Below are 27,586 nucleotides of genomic sequence, written 5' to 3' on the forward strand. Positions count from 1 at the left end.
ATTCCATGAACCAGAAGACTGTGCCATAATCTATGAAGGCAACTCCTAAAGAGAAGCTGCAGTAATGTTTCAAGAAAGAATCATAAAGCACAACATGATAAAGCCAAGGTATTACCAGAGCAAGAACCTCTCATCTTATGACCTGGTAACCCTGAAAAGAGTCTCCTCAGCCCATAGGGAGGCGAAGTGGGGTCTCGGTGCAACCAGAGTCCAGGGGCTTGTGATAAATTAGCAGATTACCCCAATGTGCATAGAAGTACTATTTTGTAAGAGTGCCAAGGAACGAAAGATTGAAAAACACCAATTTAGTAGAAAGTGCTGGTCTGAGAATCAGAACTAGGTTTAACTCCTTGCCACCTCGCTGGTGACCTTAGTGACCTAACTTCCCTGGAGCCCCTAGTCAGGCTGCTCCATAATTAAATTAGGACTAGTTTAGGCTACTCCCAAGGCCTCTTCTATCTCTAAAATTCTGTAATTTCCTTACGTTTATGTTTCATGAGTACATGAATCATGTAAAATAATACTCACTGGTCATTTAATTAAAAACTCTAAATTCAGTCTGTCGTTCAACAGATATTTATTAAGTACTTAATCTGTGCCAGGCATCCAAGAATCTGGGAAACAGATATGGAAGACACAGTCTCCTAGTGTGGCGGTAAATACATGTTACTGTGAATAAATAACATATTTTATTGTGAATGATCCTTGTGTCTCTTTACGTGGTTAAACAGTAAAGCGTACTGGATCATGCCCAAATAATGGAAATTTGCATAGATAATGGAAAGCCTGCCTGTGCAAAACTAATAAATATTAACTTTAATTATAGACATGGCTTTTGCCAAGACATAAGGCTTTTCTTCTTTGTACCCTTCACTTGCTTTAAAAAAAAAAAAAAAAAAAGTTAGGATGTTTACATTTATTGGTAAACTGCATTTACAATGAAAATCAATTTTCAATGTATAAGTTTATAAAAATAGTTTATTTTAAAGACTCTCAATAGAGGACTTAACATCTTATTTTCAGATATACCAAAAACATAATATGCTCAGTGCATTTTAACCCATGATGAAAGTTGCTCCAGATCTATTATTATTAGATCTACACATACTGTTTAACTGGGTAGTGTTCAAAGTTTTAATACCACATAATTGGATTCCCCCCAAGTTGAATGTTAAATTTTCATGAATACAATTTCACAAAGATTATAATATATATCAACTTACAACTGAAGGAACCATTTAGTAATTTACAATGTTTTAAAACTCTAGCTACATGATCTCTTTTTTTAAAAAAAAAAATCCTTCCTATATATATGTATGTGTGTGAGTGTGCGCGCGTGCGTGTGTGCGTGTGTGTATATATATATAAAAGTCCACATTTCTCAGGAAATGCATACATCCACCTAATAGTAAGGACCAAAATGAGAAGCATTACTATCTCCAGAAGAGGAGGGGGGAGGCAGAGGTGGGGGGGGCGGAGGTGGGGGGAGGGAGTACGGTAGGGGAATTAACGGGTGAGGTGCCACAGCAGGGGCAGCCCAGCCCATGTTTGCAGATGCAGGAGGTGGTGGCAGGGGTGGTGGAGGGGGAGGGAGTGAGAAGGTATGCATGTCAAACCCGGGAGGAGGGAAGGGATACTGTGGCATCATAGGGCCGTCCTGTCTCTGGGGTGGAAATCCTGAAGTCTCCTGAGGTACCATGTGCTCTGAGTTATAAAACTGTGGAGGTGGGGGCCTGCCAGGACAAGACCGAGGATATCTGCCCCGGGAAAACCCTCGTGTGAATTCTCTGCTGTGATATCCTTTTGAAGGCTCTGAAGCAGAGTTATGAACATTCCAATTCTGATGTACTTCTGAAAAACCTTCACCTTTGGGGAAAAAAGCATAAAAACAAAGTTAAAATTAACTTTAATACATCAAAAAACACTGTTTAAAATTTCAATAATTTCTTCTTTAACTTCCAGTAGACCTTACAGTAATTACAATTTTATAAGGCTTAAAATTATCAATTTTAAATGAATCCAAAAGGCCAGAGATCAGGAAAGGGAAAGCAAGACAAAACTTTGAGACAATAACCAGTTGATTTCAGCCAAACACCACAGAGAAAACTGGACAGGAACCTCACTCACACTCTCAAAGGCTGAGTAAGGGGCTTGGCTAGCCCTCCCAACCAGGGTGGTCAGAAGAGGCTGAGCAGGGAGCCAGTTTCCAGCCTCCCCTCAATGACAATGGGGAACCTGGACTTGCATCTCCACCAGCAGTAACACAGTGTTCCTCCACTTCCTGTACTTGGGGTGGAGTCAGAGAAAACCTAGGAGAGTCAGGACTTTCATCAGTGCCCAGCATAACGAGGCCATCCCCCATGGTGTCAGGAGCAGTAACGAGGCACTCTTACCCCCACCAGACACAAGAGGAGGCCTGCCCGTGTGCAGCAGTAATGATTCACCCCCGGCTTCAGATGTCAACAGAAGTTATAAAGAAAAGCTTAACTCCTATCCCCACCTGGTAGTAATAGTAATAACGCAACCTCCTTCCTTTCCCCGCCAGAACAGTTTTAAAAACAAAAACAGCATTATAACTAATACGTCCACGTTTCAATTAAAAACCACTCGTCATACCTAGAACCACGAAAATTTGAAACTCAAATGAAAAAGGAAAACTAATTGAGGCCAACACCAAGAAGACAAAGATGTTAGAATTATCAGAGAAATGTTTTTAAGTAGTCATCATAAAAACACTTCAATAAAAAATTAGGAATACACTGAAACAAGTAAAAAATAGAAAGTCTCAGCAAAAAAAAAAACAACAAAAAAACAAAGAAGAAAAATAAATTTCAGAACTGAAAATTTAATAATCAAAATTAAAAACTGAAGGGAGGGCTTAACAGTAGAATGAAGGGACAGAAGAAAGAAGATAGAACAACAAAAAGTATCTAGTCTGAAAAGAAGAAAGGAAATAAACTGGGGAAACAATGAACAGAGAGCTTCAGGGATCTGTGGGACTGTAACAAAATAACTAATATTTACATCTTCAGAATCCTAGAAGGAAAGGAGAAGAAAAATGAGGGAGAAGATGTACTTCAAGAAATAATGACTGAACACTTCTCAAATTTGGCATAAGACATAAACCCACAGATTCAAAAAGCTAAACAGATCTCAGTTCGGATAAACCCAAAGAAGTCTACACCAAGACACATCACAAACTTTTAAAAACTAAAAACAAAGAAAAAACATGAAAGCAGAGGAAGAGAGAAATGATACCTTACCCACATGAAAAAAACAATTTGAATGACAGTAGATGTCTCATCAGAAACCATGGAGGCCAGAAAGAAGTGGCACAACATTTTTCAAGTGCTGAAAGAAAACTGGCAATCTAGAATTCTATAGTGAGTGAAAATATCCTCAGGAAAAAGGGAAATCAAAGACTTTCTCAGATGAAGAAAAGCTAAGAATTTATCTCCAGCAGACTTACCCTAATAGAATGACTAAAGCAAGTTCTCTAAACAGAAACAATAAAAGAAAAGACTGTAAGGCATCCGGAAGCAAAGAAGAACAGAGTAAGCAAAAACAGGAGTAAATACAATAGAATTTCCTTCTGTGACTGAGTCTTCTAAATTATGTTTGATGGCTGGAACAAAAATTATAACTGCTAATGTGATTCTTACTGTATACATAGGAAACAATTAAAGCAATTTATACTATTAACAAGGGAAAATAAAGGGACATATAGAGAGGCAAGGTTTCTACACTGCACTCAAACCAGTAAAATGACAATAGCAGATTGTGATAACTTATGTATATAAAATTTAAGACCTAAAGCAACCACTGAAAGAAAACCATACTAACTGATACAATCCACACTGCAGATAAATGCAAATGGAATTCTAAAAAATGTTATAGTAACCACAAGCAGGCAGAAAAAAGACAACAGAGAAATAAAAACTAGAGAGAATACAGAAAAACACAGATTTAAAGCCCTAACATATCAATAATTACATTAAATATAAATGGCCTAAATATACCAATTAAAACACAGAAGTTGGCAGAGTGGATTAAAAAACATAACTACAATCTACAAGAAACATTTCAGATGATCCAGTCACGTTGAAAGTAAAAGGATGGAACAAGCTACAATATGCAAACATTAATCAAAAGAAAGAAGGATTAGCTATATTAATATCAGATAAAACAGGCTTCAGAGCAAAGACTGGGACATTTTATAATGATAAAGGGGTCATCTACCAAGAAAATATAGTAATCCTAAATAGGCATGCCCCAACCACATGCTCTCTCAACAACTGACAAAACAGCTATACGGAAAATCACTAAGGCTAGAGAAAATTTCAATACCACCAACAACTAACAAGATCTAATTGACATTTATAGAACACTCCACCACACAACAGCAAAATATACATTACTTTCAACTGCCCGAAATCATATTCCTAGATAGACCATATTCCATAAAACTTTTTAAAAAATGTAGAATTGAAATCATACAGATTGTGTTCTCAACCCCCAATGGAATCAAAAATAGAAATCAATAACAGAAAGATTACAGAAAAATCTCCAAACACTTGGAAACTAAATAATACTCTTCTAAATAATCCATTGGTCAAAGAGGATGTCTCAAGGTAAATAAAAACAAAGAAAGGAACGTTAAGCTAAATCACAATAAATAAAACACACCAATATCTGTGGAACAAGTTTAAGCAGTAAAGTCTTAAATAAATAATATAAGCTCCCACCTCAAGAACCTAGAAAAACCAGAACAAAATAAACCCAAAGCAAGCAGCAGAAAGTTAATGATAAAGAGCTGAAAGAATGAAACTGCAAATAGAAAAACAATAAAGAAAATTAAATGACATAAAGAACTGGCTCTGTGAAAAAGCAACATAATTGGCAACCCTCTAGGCAAAACTGACAAAGAAACAGAAGACACAAATGATCAATATCAGGAAAAACATCAAAAGGATGTCAAGGCAATATTGTAAACAACTCTACACACATTACTTGACAAATTAGATGAAATGGGCCAATTCCTTGAAAAACACAACTTACTATAATCTATCCAATGTGAAAAAGATATCACTATTAAGGAAATTGAACTTGTAATTAAAAGTCTCCCAAAAAAAGATATCTCCAGGCTGAGGTGATTCACTGGAGACTTTTTACCAAACATTTAAACAATTAACACCAAATCTACAAAACGTTTTCAAGAAAATAATAAAAAAAAAAATTCCCAAGTCATTTTATGAAGCTAGTAGGAAGCGTCTGCTGACACCAAAACCAGGTAAAAAAATGAGAGGGACAGAGAGAGAGAGAGAGAGAGAAAGAGAGAGAGAAAGAAAGAGAAACAGAGAGAGAAAGAAAGAAAAGAGAAGAAAGAAAGAAAGAAAGAAAGAAAGAAAGAAAGAAAGAAAAAGAGAAAAGAAAGGAAGAAAGGAAGAAAGGAAGGAAGGAAGAAAGAAAGGAAGAAAGAAAGGAAGAAAGAAAGAAAAAAAGAGAAAGACCAATATCCCTCATGAATATAAACATAAAAATACTTATCAAAATATGAGCAAAATTCAATAACATATACAAAGAATTATACACCATGGTTTATTCCCATGATGCTCATTCAATATTCTAAAACCAATGTAATCTACTTTATTAACAAGGTAATGAAGAAGTCATGTGATCTTATCAATCAATGCAGAAAAACAATTGTCAGAATTTAAAAATTTGACAAAATTCATGATTCCTGAAAAAAAGCTCAGGGAAAACAGAACTAGACAGAAACTTCCTCAACTTGATAAAGGACATCTACAGTACCCCTACACCTAACATTATACTTAAAGACTGAATGTTTTCCTCTATGACCAGGAACAAAACATATTTACTCAATATAGTGCCAGAAGTTATAGTTAGTAATGGTGAGAAAGAAAGCTAAATATGCATACAAACTGCAGGGGCGGGGGGGGGGGGCATTGTTCTTATCTGCCACTGACATAATTGTCTACATTGAAAATCTCAAGGGAGAAACTCCTAGAACTAGTGAGTTCAGCAAGCTCACAAGACACAAGCTAAACATACAAACAATAATTGTATTTCTGTATTCTAGAAATGAACACATGAACACGAATTTAAAACGCAACACCATTTACAATGATTCCCCAAAAATGAAATACTCAGGTGTATATCTAACAAAAAAATGTACAGGACTCGCATTCTGGAAACTACATAATGCTGGTGAAAGAAATTAAAGAAGATCTAAATTAATGGTGATGTATACCATGTTTGTGGAGTGGAAGACTGAATACAGTTAAGATGTCAATTCTCTCCAAACCAACATATAGGTTTAACCCAATTCCTATCAAAATCCTGGCAAGACTTTCTGTCAATATAGGGAAGTTTATTCTAAAATTCATATGGAAAGGCAAAGGAACTAAAATGGCTAAAATAATTTTGAAAACTTTCAGAAAAAAAAAAAGAGAGAGAGAGAGAGAGAGAGAGAAAATCTTTGGGATGTAGGTCTAGGAAAGAAATTCTCAGACTCCATAAAAGCAAAGCAGATAAACTGGGCTTCATCAAAATAAAAAATTTTTGTTCTGCAAAAGATCCTTTTACGAGGATGAAAACACAAGCTATAGACTGGAAGAAATTATGTACAAACTTTCATAACTCAAGAGTAAAACACAGAAACACAATTAGAAAATGGGCAAAAGACGTGAACAAATACATCACTGAAGAGATACACAGATAGCAAATGAGCTCATGGAAAGCTGTTCAATATCATTAGCCATTAGGAAAATGCAAGTTAAAAATCACAATTACATATCATCACATACCTATCAGAATGGCTAAAATAAAAAATAATGAAAATACCAAATGCTAGTGAGAATGCAGACAAACTGGGCCACTCATACATACACTGGTGACAGGAACCTAAAGTGGTAAAGCCACACGAAAAACAGTGTGGCAGTTTCTCAAGACACTAAACATGCAACTACAGTGGAGCCTTCAAATAACATGTGTTTGAACTGCACAGGTCCACTTATAAGCAGACTTTTCTCAACAGATGCGTACTATACTATCCAGGGCTGGCTGAATCCACGGACGCGTCACCGCAGATACAGAGGACCAGCTGTAAGTTATACACAGATTTTCAACTACATTGGGGTGTGTGTGTGTCAGTGCCCCTGACCCCAAAGTTGTCCACTTGTCAACTGTATCATATAACCCGACTGTACTCTTGGGACATTTATCCCAGAGAAATGTGAAAATTTGTGTTCACATAAAAATCTGTACACAAATGTATAAAGCAGCTTTCTTCATAAAACCCCAAACTGTAAACAACCCAAATGTCTTTCAATGGATGCACGGTTAAACCACCTGTGGTATATTCACACCACAGAATATTACCCTGGAATGAAAAGAAACTTGATACATACAACAATCTAGATGATTTCCAGAAAACTGTGCTCAGTGACAAAACCCAGTCACTAATTTATATAACCATCCTTGACAGGACAAAATAAATTACAGAAATGGCACACAGATCAGTGGTTGTCAGGAGCTGAGGAAGGGGTAAGGGGAGGGAAGTGGATGTGGATATAGAAAGGCAACATGAAGACTTTCTTCTGTGATTGCATTATGTCAATAGGAAATAAAACACCTTGATTTTAGCTTAAGCACCATATCATTTAATTCTAAAAATGGAAGCAAACAGCTTTCTAAAAAAAAAAAAAAAAAAGTACTGATGAGTACAAATGATTCTACCAAGGCTTAGCTTGCCTTTTACCCCTAGGAGCCAAGTTTACACCCACGAGCCTGAAAAGCCACCAATGAACATCCCCTGTCACTCTCCCACCACGTCGCACCTGTGTAACGCCTCCAATGCTGGCCAGGTGCCAGAGCGTAAAGACAGGACCCCAGATGTTCCCTCAGTTTTATTACTGAGGAACTTATATAGATGTAAATGAAGATGAAAAAATGACTATATATTACATTTAACTCACCTGGTTCATTAAATTCAGATCTGAATTTTTTGCGGCCTTGAATCTGAGATTTTTTTCTCTGTTTGGCTTCTTTTTCCTTTTCATCATCACTGAAATCTAAGGCCTTGCACAGAAAAATAGACAGATTTATGTCACATGCATTTACCAATTCAATGGTACATATTTAACAGTGACCCTGACAGAAAAGTTACCCTTTTCAATACTTAATATTTACCAATAATATTCAAATCAGATATGATAGAAAAATAAAATATTTTTTGATAAATGCCTAATGACTCTAACACAGAAGGTGAGTACTGAAGGTTTTTTTATATTGTTTTGTTTTGAATTCGTAGAAAGTTTCAGATAGGTAACGTTAAAATGCTCATCTTAAACACCCTTCAGATATGGGTATTCCCTAGCTAGAACTCTGACTTCCAGCTTAGAGTCACGATTCATCATAGTGCCCGCTGCCAAACAATCCTAAAGACAGGAGTAGTTAGGAATAAGCAAATACATAAATTATCAGATCTAATATAAAAATGGAAGTGAATGTTATACCCTTCATTCATTCAAAAATTTACACACACCCATTATATGCCAGGCACTGTTTTAAACACTTTATAGGGATTAATTATTTTAATAATACAATGTCAGGTATAGTAAGGGATATAAATAAATAATAAGGCAAAGTAAGGGTGGGGAAAATCACTAGGATGCTCTTTGGATAGGAGTGTAGGAAAAGGCTTTGATAAGTAGATACACGAATGACCCAACTTCCAAGAAGAAATCATTTTAAATCACAAGAGGGAAAATTCAGATGTTACTAAGAATTGGGATCCACTGTTATAACCTACCAAAAACCAAGACCTATTAGCTACGTATAACTTCTATGATTTCTTGGAATTCAGGTATTTTACTATCCTATTAATTTCAGAAAATAATGACTGTTTCGTTTAAAAAAATACAAAAGCAGGGTCACTGTGTATACATGTGTTCCCTAATTAAAAGGAAGAAATAAGATACATATGAAAGTTTCTGTACGGTATTTTCAGTATGGTCTTGCTGAAATATATTCTAGATTGAATCTTCCATGAACCAAGAGTTGATATGCCTCAGAATCTATAATCAAACTCAAAAACATCAACTAATTTTAGTACCTTGAAACACATGACCTTTTATTACTGATCTTTAATGTGCTAAAAATTTTAAGCTCATGTTAAATTTGGTACTGAGCCAGACACTAGAACGTACTGAGGCCAGATGGAAGACACTGCTTTCTCTGAAACGGTTCAAACGAGAAAATAGATAAATAAGCCAATAAACAAGCGCTGTGACAGTGCTCTGGGATTATGGGGCAACAGAAAGAGGGAAGAGGGCAAGGAAGGCTTGATACGGGAGCCCCAGGAGGAATCTCTGATGATGAGTCAGAGACGAACAAGGGGAAGGAAGCTTTTGGGGAGTGGGTTATACGTGCAAAGGCACCGTATGTTAGAGAAGTACAAACGGTTCTCTAAGGCAAAGCGAAAGCTTCTTACACAGCAAACTCTGAGATGATGAAATTGGAGAAGTTAATAAAGACCCTTATGGGGCCAGTTTAAATAACTGGGCATTATCCTAAAAAGCAGTAGGACACCATTGTAAAGCAACTATACTCTAATAAAGATGTTAAGAAAAAAGAAAAAAAAAAAAAGCAGGAGGGATGTATTAAACGATCTTAACTGGCAATGGTTTATTTTAGAGTGACTACTTTGGCAGTATTTTGCTACCACCTCACAAAATCAGAGAAAAATTCACATTTTTCTTATATATAAATTAATTTAAATTTGCATTCACTGAACACATTTATTCAACTCAAATTATGTACTCATATGTTAGAAACGGATGTGGAGATGAATAAGATGTATTCACTATTATGCTCCTTTATCCAAGTTCAGTATTTCCTGTTTTCAGGGCATGATTTTTTTTTTAAGTTTACACCCCACAAATTCCAAATTCTAGTCTACGATTAAGACCAGGCAATAATCCTATACTACAAAATCTGATCATTATAAAATTTAGAAACTCAGAGTTTCTCATATTACAGAAATAGAGACATCCATTCAACTACTTGGAAAAAACAATTCCCATAAACTATGTTGTGATTTAATTTTAAAATTAACCCAATCAAACCAATTTTATAAACTATTAACAATTCCATAATTAACAACTTTAATGCTTAGGTCTAAAACAACAGGGATGTATTAGAATATCTGGATTTCACAAGAAATATGTTTCAAGACCTTTGTGAATCCCCAAATACTTTTAAGATGTCCTGAACATAACTAAGTACATTAAGTGAATCTTCAGGGTCTTAGTGGAAATCACATGTACACATGACACAAATCAGAAAACATAATCCCATGGCAGTGTGGATACTAAACTAGGACTGTTCATTGGCTAAGTGACTATATAAGTGGGCACTCCCTGACTCATGCTTCAGCAAAATTAGAAATTAACATAGACCATGAACCTTCAGCACTGTTTGAGAACATCTAAAATGACCAAAATTAAATCTGAAATACCAAGAATTTACAAAACTGAGAAACTTCATCAGAACTACTGAGCACATTTAAAAACTCCCACTTATAATAATTACAATTCTTCTTTTATATTGTATAAATTCACACTATTTTAATAAACGTATACACTCACTGCTGTAATTTTCATATTTTAATAATTTAAAGACCATATATATCAAGCTACTTAGAGACATAAAAATAGTCTTGCTGGCATAGATTTAAGAAAGAAATACAAGAACACTCTTTTTAGGAAGGTAATTATACTGAAAAAATGGAGAAGTAGGCAGACTGTAATGATTTTGTACCTCCAAAAGAAAGGCAGCTTATTAAAAGCACCATCAATAAATGTGATGGTGTATAATCACATCCCACATGGTGAACCTACTAAAGGAAACAAATTTTTTTTTAATAATGACAATTCTGCCTTTGCCAGGCCTCAACGAAATTGATAAAAATAGGATATTTTAAGGAAAATGATAAGCTGATAATTATTAAAATGTGACTGAAAATTTTTTTTCCTGAAATGATCACAAACTCTGGGCGGTATAAAAGCCGTCTGGGACAGGGGAGAGCACACAGGCTGGCAAAAGGCAGTGTGACTGGTGAGCAGCCTTGAGGACCTCCTTCAGGCCAAGAACGATGGGTTTATAAGATTGAGCCCTACCTTCCTCTCTCAAATACTGTGTAAAAAGACTTATACGTGTACCTCTGGTGGTGGTTCTTGATCATTCTTCCATGATGCATCTGATCCCCTATCCCTAGGGGGAAAAAACAAAGGTCAAAGGGTCAAGGTACTTACTAAGATTTTGTTAAGTGCTTATAACCTAATAGTATGGAAAATAATAAAGTACAAGACCTAAGCTCAATCTTAATTTGCAATATATATGAAAAGAAGAGCAAAGAATAAAGGCTCATTTTTGTGTTCTTTACCTCATTTAAGAAGATGTGGGAAAGGCACACGTAAATATTAGGAGCGGGGAATCAGAATGAGAGGCCAAGGCTGTGTTGTGCAGGGCAAAGTGGTTCTGCAGTTCCTAAGTAGCTCCAGATGCTCTGACTTTGACGGATAGTTTCATGATAGCTGAGCTCAGCTCATAAACTTCCTTCAACAGATGCTTAACCAGTACCACAGGTCAAAATGCTGTTCCAGGTGCCAAGGACACAAAAATGAATACGAGGCATTCCCTTGTCTAAGACTTTACAGGTTCAACAACAGAGATCACAACATGAAATTCTTCTTCCTCGATTCACCTGAGGAATATCAACGATACTCCCTGAGTAACCAAGGCTTGCTCTAAGACTGCCTCTCAAAGAAGAGAGGGTGAGACAAAGGATATCTAGTTTGGGGAGGAGGAGGAGCTTTGAAGATTCTGAAGGACAGTATAATCACAAGCATTAACTACTTTTGGTGGAAAGTTTTACACTCTATGACCAACAAAAGCACGTAGATCTATTATAAGTACAATTATAATTTCTGAAATCTCATTTTTAATCTTATCTGGTTAATCTTCTTGATTTCAGAGTATGACAATATTTGTTATTCAATTACATTAAAATATTACAAGGTATTAGGAGATTTTGTCCTCACTGCTTGAAACCAAATCTCAAAAGTAAATGGAAGATTCTCAGGAATTAATTCATTAAAATCATTAATCCAATAATCCACAATCCATTAAAATCAATTTACAGATGTCTGTGGGCTGGCACAACATGAAATCATTAATCTGCTCTAAAATTTTAATTCAGAATTTTGACATTATATACGATTTATACCAATGATTTTTCCGCTTTTAATTATCATCTGACACCCATGCATTTATCATAGCTCCAGGACTCCTTTTTGTATGGATACCATCTGATGGCCTGCAGTGCCCTTAGTGTGGGATCTTAAAGATATAAATGGTAAAAGCTCCCCAAGTAGGGCATCACCACAGAAAATCAAAATCTACTATAGAAAAGACCAAGCAACATTTCAAACAGCATCTTTAACAAAAGACTAAGTTCATGGGAAGCTAAGATTAAAATAGCCTTACTAGAAGAAGGTAAGCTGGAGAGAAGCTAAACTTCTCCACCTCAAAGGCAAAGGAGTCCCCATGACTGACCCAAAAAATGCAGTCTAGAACAGAAGTCTTTGTCAGGCTGGGTTTCTGCAGGGTGGGCTCAATTTCCCAATTCTTTAGTTTCTTGTTCTTTCTTTCTAGGACAAAATTCTTGTGCTTGCAAATCAGTACAAAGACTGCTTCTAAATCTATCTAAAAACATCTTCAGAAAATCTTTTCAACCTATCAACTTTTAGCTAAAATATTTTATCTGTTAAAAGCAAAATATATGGCACATCCAGAGCAACAGCCTAATATTCAAACAGAATGAAATGCTAATTATTTAAGGCATGATTTTAAAACATACTAAAATCTTTATGACTTTGTTGTCTATTTAATTCACCTTTCTTGTCAACATTTAGAAAAACTAACCTTATGCAGCCTGAAGAACACCTTAAGTTCCTTCAGATAATCGTGTGGATTCTTAAAACATGAGTTTAATCAATTATCAGGAATAAAATGTTCATCTCATTTCAGAAATTATTTCCAATAATTGAAACTCAGACTGGATTTAATATGTAGGTGGTAGAGGGGCCTTCTCGTGGCCTGCAGCTGGGACTGGTACCAGGGTTTGACAAGCACCAGGGTTACTACTCACTGTTAGCTCCTGCAAAAACCACACCCCTAATGCTTCACCTGTATTTCAAGTTTCCAACTGAAAGACAGCTAGATCTCAAAGGGGCTTTTGTGTCAAACTGAGTGCAAGGTCTTTCCAGATTTAAGATCTACTCTCTGCCAATCCCTTGCGGTCTTTTCTTCCGCCCTTAACTGGGCAATATTTTTTTTTTTTTTTTTTTAAATTCACGTTCTTTTATTTATTTATTTGTTTGTTTGTTTGTTTGTTTATTTATTTATTTATGGCTGTGTTGGGTCTTCGTTTCTGTGCAAGGGCCTTCTCCAGTTGCGGCAAGCGGGGACCACTCCTCATCGCGGCGCGCGGGCCTCTCACCATCGCGGCCTCTCCTGTTGCGGAGCACAGGCTCCAGACGCGCAGGCTCAGTAGTTGTGGCTCACGGGCCTAGTTGCTCCGCGGCACGTGGGATCTTCCCAGACCAGGGCTCAAACCCATGTCCCCTGCATTGGCAGGCAGATTCTCAACCACTGCGCCACCAAGGAAGCCCTGGGCAATATTTTTATTGGCTCATATTCATTACATCCTTCCAAAGCATTTAACTTATGTTTATAGAAAAAGCTATTCTACTTGAATTCGGTTTGTGCAAAAATTAATTATGTAATTATAATAAAAAACCTAACTGATATAAACAGCTCTACAGCTCACACCTGGCGACACAATTTACACCTGGCAGATACAGAGCTCATCGGTGGGAACAGAAATATTACCAGACACATGCCACAGGCATCATACAGCGTATTTCATACAGCATCCAGACAGGATGGACACCACTGGTTCGTTGGTGAAGTCAACCCTGTTAACCATGGCTTGATACACAACACACATTTTAGTTCTCTCTTCTATTAAGTTTACAATTTATAAGTAACCTGAAATTTACTCATTATCTTTTTTCCTCTTGAGAATTATCGTTTCATTAAATAGTGAAGCCTATGAATGTAATCCAAAGAAATTTTTATTTAAAATGGAAGTTTTTTTTAAAAAAATTATAATACTAATAGTAAAGTAGCATATGTATGAAAGAAGGTATATAATGGAAAAAATAACGAATCAAAATTGACAAAATGTATATGGCCCAAACATGCTCTTACTAGTTGATCATGTCATTTTGGGCAAAAGATACAAATGATCTCGACCTATAAAGTCTGATAACAATTGTAGCTTTCAGAGATGCTACCAGGAAGACAAATTAACTCTTTGTTAGATAGATAACGTTTTAACTACAAGAAGCTACATCACTGAGAATTACTCCTAAAACATAAACATTAGATAAGCAAAGAAATAGCATGCCAATAAAGTACTTACTGTTTAAGTCTTTCTGTGAATATATATTGGGTGAAGTCTTTCATTGATGGAGCAAAATACATAGTGTCCTTTATTTTAATACCTTTATTCTCAATGTGCTCTGAAGAATTAAACCGTAACACATAAAATGGGTGCGCCACAGGTCCAAATATCTCAAATATCTACGAAAGAGAAGAAACGTAAAGTTCTCCTTTAACTGCAAAATAAAGAAACCCGATAAATGTTTTCAAAGGTAATGCTGTCAATATAAACCCAATAAAAGTTTAAGTCATTTCTGCGTACTCATAAAGCCTTCATATTTTGATCATAAATGCATTAGCTTATTCCAGATTTCCTTTCTATGAATCTAAAATAACTGTAACAAGTTTGTTCCTTGCTAAATTTAAATCATTTTGGTGGTACCAACTACCAACTAGACGCAAATAATAAATTTTTGTTTTTGTTACTGCTCATTTAAGTTATAAGATACGAACAAAAGAATTACAGTTGATAACGTTTGAGAAATAAAATGCTGTCATTTTAAATCTTATGAAATGGAACTTTTTGATTCTTTTAGATTCAGTCACTTCTGCTGTTTCCACAGAGTTGTTAACATTTCTATAATATTAAACGACAACATTTTTAAATTCAAAAAGTAGTAAAGTAGATTTAAACTTGAAATTGTTTATTTCTCAAAAACCAAAGATACCATACAGCCTTTAACTTTTATGTAAAGGAACTGCTTTTAGCATATCTATTATTTTATTTTTGAAAATGTTTTATAAATGATGAAAGGGAGCCTCTTGATTTCAAACTCTTCCCAATATAAAGGCCTGAGTTTTTAAATATGTTTCTGATAATAAATGTACATTATAGAAACTAGACCATGATCAGTATCAGTGTAGATTTTTCCAGTCATTTTCCTATTAATAATTTTTTTTCTTTTGAGACTATATCATACTTTTGTATATTGCTCCATTTTAACTATTTTTTTAAATTGAAGCATAGTTAATTTACAATGTGTTAGTTTCAGGTGTACATTAAAGTTATTCAGTAATACACGTGTGTGTGTGTGTACTCTTTTCCAGATTCTTTTCCATTAGATTATTACAAGATGTTGAGTACAGTTCCCTGTGCTATACAGTAGGTCCGTGTTGTTTACCTATTTTATATATAGTAGTAGTGTGTATCTGCTAATCCCAAACTCCTAATTTATCCCACCCCACCCCACTATCCCCTTTGGTAACCATAAATTTGTTTTCTATGTCTGTGAGTCTATTTATGTTTTGTAAATAAGCTCATTTGTATCATTTTTTTAGATTCCACATATAAGTGATATCATACAATAGTTATCTTTCTCTGACTTACTGCACTCACTATGACAATCTCTAGGTCCATCGATGTTGCTGCAAATGGCTTATTTCATTCTTTTTCATGGCTGAGTAATATTCCATTCTAGGTATATACCACTTGTTTATACAGTCATCTGTCAATGGACATATAAGTTGCTTCCACATCTTGGCTACTGTAAATATAGTGCTGCTATGAACACTGGGGTGCATGTATCTTTTACAGTTTTCTCTGGATATATGCCCAGGAATGGGAATGCTGGATCATATGCTAACTCTACTTTCAGATTATTAAGGAACCTCCATACTGTTCTCCATAGTGGCTGCACCAATTTACATTCCCACCAGCAGTGTAGGAGGGTTCCCTTTACTCCACACCCTCTCCAGCATTTATTATCTGTAGAGTTTCCAATGATGGCCATTCTGACTGGTGTGAGGTGATACCCCATTGTAGTTTTGACTTGCATTTCTCTAATAATTAGAGATATTGAGCATCTTTTCATGTGTCTATTAGCCGTCTGTATGTCTTCTTTGGAAAAATGTCTATTTAGGGCTGCTGCCCATTTTTCGATTGGGTTGTTGATTTGTTTTTTTGATATTAACCTGTATGAGCTATCTGTTTATTTTGGAAATTAATCCCCTGTCAGTAGCATCATCTGCAAATATTTTCTCCCAGTCCGTAGGTTGTCTTTTCTTTTGTTTATAGTTTCCTTTGCTGTGCAAAAGCTTTTAAGTTTAATTAGGTCTCATTTGCTTATTTCTGCCTTTATTTCCATTACCCTAGGAGGCAGATCTAAAAAAATATTGCTGCGATTTATGCCAAAGAGTGTTTTGCCTATGTTTTCCTTTAGGAGTTTTATAGTATCCTGTCTTACATTTAACTCTTTAATCCATTTTGAGTTTATTTTTGTAATATGGTGTTACAGAATGTTCTAATTTCACTCTTTTACATTTAGCTGTCCAGTTTTCCCGGCACCACTTAATGAAGATATTGTCTTTTCTCCACTGTAATATGCTTGCCTCTTTTGTTGTAAATTAATTGACCATTAAGTGCATGCGTTTATTTCGGGGTTTTCTATCCTGTTCCACTGATCTATTGCTCCCTTTTAAAACCTAAAGTTTAAGTTTTTTCATGTTAAATATATTCTTCATAAGCATAATTTCTGTGGCTATTTAACACTCCTTTACACATTTAGCAGAATTTATTTAATTTGTCTTATATTGTAGAACACTGAGACAGCTTCCAATTTGTTCAATGTAAGAACTGATGCCCCATAATGAACACCTTTATCTGTAAATCTCTGTACTTCAGATTTCCTGAAAACTGATTTGTAAGGGATGGAATTATTGGAGCCAAAAGCATGAATATTATTAAAACTCTTGATGTAAGTTACTAAATAACTTTCCAAATACCTTAGACCAATTTAAACCAACTGCATTAAAAGTACCTATCTTATTACATCCTCAGTTGCTGATTTGTGATTGTTAAAGTTCTCATTGGTTAAAAAGTAAAACAAAAAATAACAAAAACAAAACCTGCTTGAACAAATGCTCAAAACTAAATGCAAAAAATTCAGGTTATATAGAAATAACAGGTGATATAGGTTGGTCACTTTTCAAAAATCCCCTAATATTGAAGAACTCAACATTAAAAATGGAATTCCATTCACTAATTATCAAAAGGAACTAATCATTATAAGGATTAAAGTGCAAAAGTAGAAATTCAAATCTGAGGTTGCCCTCCTTAAATCAGTGGGAAAGGGGGAGGAAGGTGGAAGGGGAAAAAAAATCAGACCACCTGGGTTGTAAACTCCACTTTGTTCCTTTTTAGCTATTGTGATTTTTGAGTAAATGGGGATAATTCCACTTCCTCACAGAGTTTCAGTGAATTTTAAAATATACACAAATTATTTGACACTGTAGCTGATCATTATTGTTATTGAAGAGGAGAGGGAAAAGGAAGGATGTGCAAAGGTTTAACATTAAAGGTAAAACCAATTTAGTGTCTGGATAAAATATGCTAAATATCTAAGAGATCCAATTTCATTTTCTGATCACTGGTTTGTTTAACTGATACTCTCAACCCTCCACACCTCCACCATTATCTTGGGGATTATGTCAAGGTGCTAAGATTTATAATCAAATATTTTTGAAAGACTTGTCACTTCTTGAATTTACAAAGCTTTCTATGTAAAATTTGGAGAGAGATTTAATTTTTCTTTCTAGACTTATACCACATAGCTAAAGTTAAAGATGTAAACGTTATATTTTTATCTGACTTGTTCCAAGGTCAAATGACAGAAGGGCTGAGTATTAATATTATTCAGGACTGAACATTCAAATGTACTGGGGGATATAAGAAATGTGAGTTTAGAGGTTTTCAAAATTAGCAAAGTGTTGAGTATACTGAAATTGAAATTGTCTGAGTTAGCTATTAAAGAAAAAGGAACTGTCGTGAAAACCATCAATACAAGGAATCATGGAAATGATGAGTTTCAACTCCCATCAGGAAGAGCAGGAGGTGGACTTCCCTCGCCCCTGCTGCCTGGTCTCCCCGAGGCGGCACGCCAGCCTCCTGTGCATGCAGAGCTCCCTCCCAGCAGTCTCCACCCACTGCCACGCCCCTCTCTCTCAGCAGCCTCCAAGGTTAAGCCCCCCGAATCTCTCTAACCCCTTACAAAGGCACCAGCAGTAAACAGGGTTTGTTCTGTATTGCAGTACTTCTTCCTCTGAGTCAAAAGCACGGAGATCCATACGTGAAACAAAAGTACTAAGCCTCGGTATTTGAAAGGGAGAAAAGCACGGCACCATTCTTCAGGTGTTAAAAAGTCTTTCTTCTCTTTGCAAACTTTCTCAAGAATTGCCAAAAAGTATTAGCTCTAGACCCCAATTAATTCTGCTGCTGACTGCTTTGCAATCGTAAGAGACTCACTTCTCTTTGGTAAATTAGTCTGGTGGCCTAAAAAGTAGGTAGTGCAGGGGGGGGCAGGACCCTGATAAAAGCCTGATCCCTTTCTAATTTGTGTTAGAATGGAACAGCAGGAAAAGCCATAGAAAAGGGAAAGTTATGTGAGTTGATCTAATAATATAGTTCAAAATATATGCTTTTTTCTGATTAAACACAAATTAATTATATCTCTCCGAACAAAAAAAGACACCAACTGTTGCTTATCTAGGAAAAACTAAACCCAGAAAGTTGCTTCTCCAAAGATAGCAGCTGGTTTCTTACCTGTTTGTTTTCAACTCAATACATATTTACTCAGCACATATAATTTACAAAGGACTGTACTACACACAGTGGGGAATCCCGAGGCGAATAAAACTCTGTCCCTGTTGCCAGAAAAAGAACACCTGGTTGGTATTTACATTCTTGATCTTGGACAGTTTTACGTCCTCTGCTGACCACTCTGAATTGCTATTTGCTGGGTAAAATGTGGGGTCTTTCCTCCCTCTTAAGGTTGGACGTGCAGCATGTGGGGTTGCTCCATTAGTAAGATGTGAAAAGGGACCCAACCTCTCGACGATACACACATTCGTAATTCCCCAGGAAGTGCTTGCAGTGACACTTTCCTGCTATCTCTGACATCTTTTTCCACTTGAAAAATTCCACTCTCAGCTTCCACCTGAGGAAGGCAAAGTCTAAAAAGTTTTGAGAGCCACTATTCAAAGGGCCTCACAAACCAAAAAAGTTTATGAACAACTAGGCAGTGGAAAGTCTCCAGCACCTAACTGAGTACCTGGAGGAACTGTGTCTTATTCAATACATAGACCCACTGCCTGGCAAACAACCTGACAAACATCAGGAAAAAACTGTATACATGTGTATTTAATGACACAAACAGCAAAGGATAATAAGCAGTATTAAACCAATGTACAGACAGACACGAAGTACTGAAGAAAATCGGGAATGTACTAAAATTTGAGAGCTCTAGATTGCTCATGTACTAAAATTAATAAACTTTTTAAGATAGTGAAAGTCAGAAAAACCAATCAACAAAGAAACAGGATAATTAGTAGGATCTGAATATTTTTTACAAACCTTTCCTGCTGCCTGTCGATCACTTTTAAAAACTACAGTCTCCTCATTAACTGGAGGTACGTTATTCATAGATTCAATTATTACTGAAAAATGAAACAAAACAGATTATTTCAAGATTTAATCAGAAGATAATGCAGAATTTAAATGAGAATTTAGGCTTTAATTCCAACATAATTTAAAATGAAATTTAAGGTGGGATAATATACCTCAGTAACTATTCCTCTTGGATAAAAAAACAAAGTCTATTTATTACCAAGTAGCACAGGGAAATAAATTCTACATTATTTTATTTTATACGAAAGCTACAGTTCTAAGAAAAAAAAAAAATTAAAATACAAAATCTCACAGAAAATTGGAATCATCCATTAAGACAACAAATTCAAGCTGATCATTTTCTCAAGCAAGTGTTACCCAAAAAAGAATAATCTCACATTTAGTCACTAACTCCTATTTTAGAAGAAATCAGTCTTCTTTCTCACCCTAGAAATTCTTTTCTGCAAAGCACTGATTACTTACTGATATATGAAAAAGTCAGATTTCACAAATACATTTTCCTCTGAACAGCTGAAGTAAGAATGATAGAACTCCCAGTAATTTTTATCATTTCCCTTCTCAAAAGGCAAAAAGCATTATTCCACTGGTCTGGCAGAATCTCCAATTCGTGTAAGTGCCACAAATGTCAAACAACCAATCTACCACAGCAAAGAGGAAAACAAACACATACACACCTCAAACAGACACACACACACAATAGGTTCTTAGAAAATTAAGGCGACAAACAAGAATACTCTGTCACATTAAACAGATAATGCCATCTCCACTTGGAAAATTAGTGGAAATACTGAAGTATTTCCACTTGAATATCCACTTGAAATATTAGTTCAGATTATTAAAATCCATTCAAAGATTTTCAATTGTATCCCAATTAATTTCAAGAGCTAGTGCTTCTAAGTTCTGAACATGCACATAAGGAACAGATCACAGGTCAACAATTTTTGAGTTAGATCTGCTCCTGGAATAAAGATGACAAGGATAGGTCATAACAGTGAACACTGACAGAATTTATTCTCAATCTTCTCTCCCTCCCAATCCCCCTCTCAAGGAGTCAAAAATTACATGAAAATTAAAAATCACCTAATCCAAAACCCTCATTTTATAGAAAGGTAAGAAAACAGTACTCAAGAGATTAACATGATTACACAGTCAAATCCAGACAGAGCTACCACCACAACCTAGTGGACTAATACCTATTGTAATTTAAGGTGGGATAATATACACTCCTTTCTGTAAAAGGTCCAAATCATGTTAGATGTTTTAAGCTTTCAAAACAGAGTGTGCAACAAGCATGTATTGATACAACAGTAACATGCGCTGTTTGATTCATTACTCTTTATTCCCACCAGGATGAAAATTTCGTTAGTCTATTAAGATGTGTTATTCAAAACAGTATCCTTGAAAAGCATTAGTCCATGTGTATCATATAGTTTACATTTCTCTCCCTTCAGAATAAACATTATGACCTAAATTTCTTCTATATACATCAAGTCCAATAAATTCCTGTCTGACTTATTTGTGCATATTAAATACCGTAAGATAATTCAAAAACTAGTAAATGTAATGACTCGACAGTGATGTAATAAAGAGTTTTAATAATTATGATTTTTGTAAAAAAAGTTTCATTTTAATTGGAATTTTCATTAATAAACTGCAAAATTATATAAGAATTAATTTTTAAAATAGTGATATGGACACATAAAAAGATCAAAAGACAGATTTCCATTTCTACCATTGACTGATCACAAGAGCAAGTGACCTGAATTTTTCTATGTCCCTTTAAGTCATAAACTAAGGACTGGTGGACAATTTAGGTCTCTTTCCCAGTTCAAAAATCCTACGACTTTGGGACTTGCCTGGTGGTCCAGCGGTAGAGAATCCACCTTCCAATGCAGGGGACGTGGGTTCGATCCCTGGTCGGGGAACTAAGATCCCACATGCCGCGGGGCAACTGGGCCCGCGTGCTGCCAATTACAGCGCCCACACGCTCTGGAGCCTGCGTGCCACACTAGAGAGAAGCCCGCACGCTGCAACGAAAGATCCTGTGCGCCGCAACTAAGACCCGACACAGCCATAAATAAATAAATAAAATATTTTTTAAGAAATCCTATGACTTTGTCAACTCTGAGTCCTATTTTTAGGTGTCTATTACTAGAGAGGTAATGGTAGCGACATTAATTTCAAAGTCTCTCCTATACATACTTCACATCTTGGGGCTAAAAGAAATCTGTAGAATCTAGTTCCCATGTATTCCAGTGGGTTCATATTTCATGATATTAATATCGGTGTTAAATCACAGAACTTTCTACTTTACATGTTTATAAGATAAAATCAAAGGCAACAGGCAGATTAACAGTCCTCTACCCACCACCCCACAAACAAAAAAAGACATCCACACCCTAATCCCTGAACCTGTGGATGTTACTTCATGCTAAAAAGGAGACTTTGCCGACGTGATTAAGGTTAAGGACCTTGAAACGGGACATGATCCTGGATTACGTGGGTAGACCCCACCTAAGGAGTCCTTAAAAGCAGGGAACCTTTCCAGGCTGCGGTCAGAGGGAGATGTGATGAGGAAAGAAGGTCAGAGAGAAGCTACATTATGGGCTTTGAGAATGAAGGGAGGGGGCCATGAGCCAAGGAAGGCAGGCAGCCTCTAGATGCTGACAAGGTCAGGAATCTGAGGATTCTCCCTCAGAGCCTCCAGAGAGGAACTCGGCCTGATGGACCCCTTGATTTTAGCCAGTGGGACCCATATCACACTTCTGGCCCACAGAACTGTAAACTAATAAATGTGTTGTTTTAAGCCACTAAATTTGTAGTAATTTAACAGCAATAGAAAACAAATATACCAAATCAAAGAAATTCTGGAGAAGTATTTCAGTAAAAGCACACTTTAAATTTTTATAAAGACACTGTATTTATGTATTACTTGTATAAGCAAAAACTGAATCTATCTGTTCAAACCTAATGACTGTAAAATGAAGTGTTATTACATCTTTCAGAGAAAATTTACCAGTCATAAAAGTCTTTGATTTCATTATTAGTACGTGCTTGGATATAAATGATAATTTTTATAAATAAAAATATTTACATACCTAATTGTTCAATAATACTTGAAACCATCCCAAGAGGCTTTAATTCAATACCTTCAGGCAGAACAATAGTGAGTTCTTCAACAGAAGGTAGTTCCTGAAATACAAAAAAGCATTAACCTTCCTCCAGCTTCAACAAGTTAACTTTTAAAAAAAGGACAGTTTCCATGTAGAGTGCTACACCCGTTTCTGAGACATAACATTAAGTACTTGTCATCTCTTGGATGTTGTCCTTTTTAGTGTCTGAGCATTTCTCCCCGCTTCAACATCTCCCCACCTAAGTGACTCAAGCGGTCTAGTGTCTACACCCTAACCCATAAGAACACAGACCTGAATACATTCTAGATTTTTCTAATCATACTTGAACAAGAAACCACCCTCCCCCTACCCCCAAAAACTGCTGTTAAGGAATCCAAGGTAAAGAAAAGAGACAACTCACATAATAACTCCCAGAGACATTCCATTCGAAGAGAAATACTTCCAGTTTCTCCACAGAAGGAGAGTTCTCTGAGCTGCCTTAATGTGGTTGGTTAATTAATTTGACTGTGATTAAACATCTGAACAGAGAAACAGCTAACTTTTCTGGGGCTGTGTGAAAGAGATGAATGTCTGGCCTCTTCAAGAAAAAATACAGAATTCCTGGAAACAGAATATAAGCTTCAGTCCAAAAAGTTGTGAAGGTGTTGCCTGATTATCTTCCCTGTCTAGGTTAAAAACCAAATTTTTTTTACATCTAAAGATTTCCCTTTTCTGACCCAGCTGCTAACTGAATGTCAGCTGCTACAGAAACTAGATACTGAAGTAGAGATGAAGTTGAAGAGAAATCTAAGAATAAAGCAGACGTTAGGCTTTCAACTAAATAAACAGACCTTTCTATTCTTCATCTTTGCTAAATGATCACAACTGACTCTTCGAAGGAAGTTTTTCCTTAAGAAGGGCTTGACGGTGCAAAGATCTTATTAATGGCATGTTGGGGTTAAGTTTGAGAGAAAAAAGGTAACTTTTGGAGAAATGTTAGAAAAGACAGGAAAACCTAAATTATACAGTGTATTGCAGATGAGCGTATCTTGGGTAATCATCTTCCTCTATGGGAACTCAAATCAAGGTTTTTAACAAAACCACTTAACCAGAGCGAAAGCGTAACTTTCTTCTGCGGATGCTACCTGCCGATCAAGGAGTAGTTATGAAAAGCCACTTGAAGGGTCTCAGCCAACTCAATGCAGAAGACGTACCTCTGTCTGGTTAGCCTGGCCTGTGTGTTGAAGGAAGTGATTGTGTTTTATATGTAGGGATTTTCCTGAGTACTTTTAAGGAGAGGACGACCGCTTGTCATTTTATCATATTAAATATGAAAAGCCTTTTCTTGGCAAAGCCATGGTTTGAAAATGCCCCATGTGTGTATCAGAATAGAGAAGGGAGTTCAGTTGTTAGAACAAACTGGTCAATGTGGCATGGAACAGCCTTGTTTAAGAAGTTCTTAGCTAAAGAAACCCCGCACCCTATGAAATATGAGACCGGAGGACTATAATGCTGGGGGCTGCAGGCAGGAGGCTTTAATGATAGAGGGCAATGTGACAGGCATCTCACAAGGACGCTGGCTCCGGGAGTGGCACCTCCTACAAGAGGCGAACGGCATCTTCTAAGGCAGCAGCACAGTGATAAAGTCTGCCCCGCTGCCTCACCAAATTATAGTAAGGTCTAGAGCAACAACTTTCCTTCCTTCTGGACTGCGATAAAGCCCGCTGGTTAAGTAAAGCCAGGACTGCGCAGGCAGAGGAAAGGAAGAAAAGGGGATGTGCTGTTAGATCTTTTATGAAAACCTCTGAACTGGGCAGGAGGGCAGATTGTATGCCGTTAACACTTAGGACACAAAATCAGCACTATTCTCAAATAAATAAATGCCATTTGACCACAAAATGGAAGGCTCCTTGTTTTGTGTGTTCTATTAGGAGGAATTTAAGGCCCATGCAATATAATTATGTTTTGGTACAAACCTAAACTCTGGTACTATTTTGATCTTTTTTAACTTTAAAGGACAAAAGTTATACATGTCCCTGTTTTTTAAAAAATAAAAACTGAAGTAGTATAGAAGGATACGAAGTAAAAAGCAAAAATTCCCCGCACCCTATTCCTTTCAACCTTCCAATTCCTCTCCATAGATAGCTGTTAACAGTCTTTCAAATACACTTACTAGACAGACACAAACTTAACATTTAACTTTGATATGTTTCACTTAACTAAAATACCCACATTGTAATATAAGCTATCCTTTTTATCTATTATATCTTCCACATCTTTCTACACCAAAACATAAGTATCTATTTTATTTAAACGCTCTTACAGTGTTCCACTGTATAGATGTCCTATAATTAGTATACCAATCACCTGATACAACATTTATCTGCAGTTTTAATTTTTATCATTACACAAAATGATACAATGAACGTTCTTTAAAACATATCTTTGTGTAACTCCTATGATAAATTCTTCTGAGTGGAACTGCTAGATCCAAAGGTATAAACATTTTTAATTTTGACAGAAACTGCTAAATTTCTTTTCAAAAAGGTTACATCAATTCACACTTCCACGAATGATATATGAGAGATTTTCCTACATCCTTGCCATCACTGAGAAGCAAACTTTAAATCTTTGCCCATCTGATAGGTCTAAAACAGTATCTTGCCTTAATTTGAATTTCTTCATTAATCAGGACGACATGTTTCCTGGCTACCTGAGTGTGTTTATGAATTGCTTGTATACTTTATACACATTTCTTTTGGAAGGTTTATCTTTTTATCAATTTATAAGAAAACTTTGGGTTTTTAAGAACATTTGCTCTTTATCAGCTACGTAGCAAATATCCACTCCCTTACCTCTCACCATGTTTTTTAGCATTTAAGTTGTTTACTAAACTCTGGCATTTGACTACACCAAATACATCAATCTTTTCATTTTTTCGATTTTAAAACTCGTGTCACATTTAGAAAGACCTTCCCTATACTAAGATGACTTTTAAAATTCACTGATACTTTCATCGCTTCTCTAGTTTCACATTTTAAAATTGTCTGAACACAAGAAAACACCATGCTGAAATTTATGTCTAGTGATTTTCTTGTGTATTCACGGTATTACCATATTTTCAAAAAAAATAAGTCCCCCTCCTCCTTTTCAATATTAGTATATCGCATTTTTCAAATGACACTGGTTGGTATGACCACAATTCAGTTGTGATGATAGTGAGCATGATGTCTGACTATTAGGAATGTTTCAAATGTTAAGCATAAAAATGCAATTTGATTGGAACTTTTTATAAGGTTAAGAAAAGTATTCACCTATTCCTATTTGTGTGTGTTTGGTTTTTTTTTAATCAGAAATGACTGCTGAACTTTATCAAATGCCCCTTCATCATCTTTTGATATCATCACCACATAATTTACTGTAAGTTGAGCAGGTCAGACTACAGGGTCTAATGGAGTCCTGATGTCCTGCTCTAAAGACATCTATGAGACATCCAGCATGAAGGGAGACAAGCGAAGGTAAACAAAGCCAGAATATCTGTAGTGAGGCAGGCTCTCACACCTGTGGTCAAAACACAGTCTGGGAGGCTCCCTTAACTCCTGTTACTACCCTGTTTCAAACCTATGTATTAACAGAACAAAAAGTTTTCCCTACAAATTGGGAGGATCTCTGATCTCATGTAGAACCAAAACTTAGAACACAGACACCACACTTCTAATTCCAATTCAGCGACCCCAGTACTCTGTAACGTGGGAATGCATGCATAGTTTTCTGAGATTCCTAAAAAAGGCCAATGAAGGCATCAAATTGCTTCTTGATGGTAAAAGACCCTACCTATAAAAGTGATATGCATGATGTCTCTATACCAAATGCTCTGCAGAACACAAAAGGTATATAAAGAACCAAATATTATACATATAACTTGTTAAGAGAAAATGAAATCAGCCTAGTACAATTCCAGGTGGAGATCAAGAAGTAAAACCAGCCTTGTATAATTCCAGGTTAAGAGCCTGTCCTGGAGCCTTCGAAGGTCCAGTTAAGTCAAGCAGTATATTTGCTTTGGAAATAGCATTTTGGGGACTGAATCAAGGGAGAAAAGAGATATTAGTTCCTCTTAAACGAGCATGCGAGGAGAGAAGAAGGATAAAGGGGGGGAAAAACGTCTCCCAAACTCCCTCAACAACTCATCCAAGGGATGTGCTTTCCATGAAGATTTTTGGCAGGTTTGAAGGCAGAACTTTAGAAGGTTCAAAGGGAAAGTTTCTGGACTGCAATGTCAGACCATTAATACAAGATCTGGTCATGATATGTAGATGTCACAAGTTACCTTATCTACTAATCTAAAGAACTGCACCACCACCAAGCCTAGTCACTCCTCACCAAATTATCCTGTGGCTTTGTACTCCTGTAAACACATTACTGTCTAACATACTATTTGTTTACCTGCTTAAAGTCTTTCCCTAACTAGACAATAAATCCA

At 36.1% G+C, this 27,586-nt stretch overlaps 1 protein-coding gene across 1 annotated transcript in view; it reads right to left on the reverse strand.

The window, feature by feature from the left end:
• Positions 1-960: 960 nt before the first annotated feature.
• NAF1 (nuclear assembly factor 1 ribonucleoprotein) overlaps positions 961-27,586 on the reverse strand; it is a 39,331-nt gene continuing 12,705 nt past the window's right edge. Inside the window, exons 3-8 of the mRNA XM_082391740.1 lie at positions 23,092-23,185; positions 19,940-20,022; positions 14,573-14,733; positions 11,244-11,295; positions 7,998-8,100; positions 961-1,866 (exon numbers count right to left, since the gene is read on the reverse strand). Of these exons, the coding sequence (XP_082247866.1) occupies positions 1,403-1,866; positions 7,998-8,100; positions 11,244-11,295; positions 14,573-14,733; positions 19,940-20,022; positions 23,092-23,185 (957 nt within the window). The 3' untranslated portion in view covers positions 961-1,402. The remainder of the gene's footprint in view (positions 1,867-7,997; positions 8,101-11,243; positions 11,296-14,572; positions 14,734-19,939; positions 20,023-23,091; positions 23,186-27,586) is intronic.

This window comes from Balaenoptera borealis (assembly GCF_965194805.1).
Source record: "Balaenoptera borealis genome assembly, chromosome: 4".
NCBI classification, from domain to species: domain Eukaryota; kingdom Metazoa; phylum Chordata; class Mammalia; order Artiodactyla; family Balaenopteridae; genus Balaenoptera; species Balaenoptera borealis.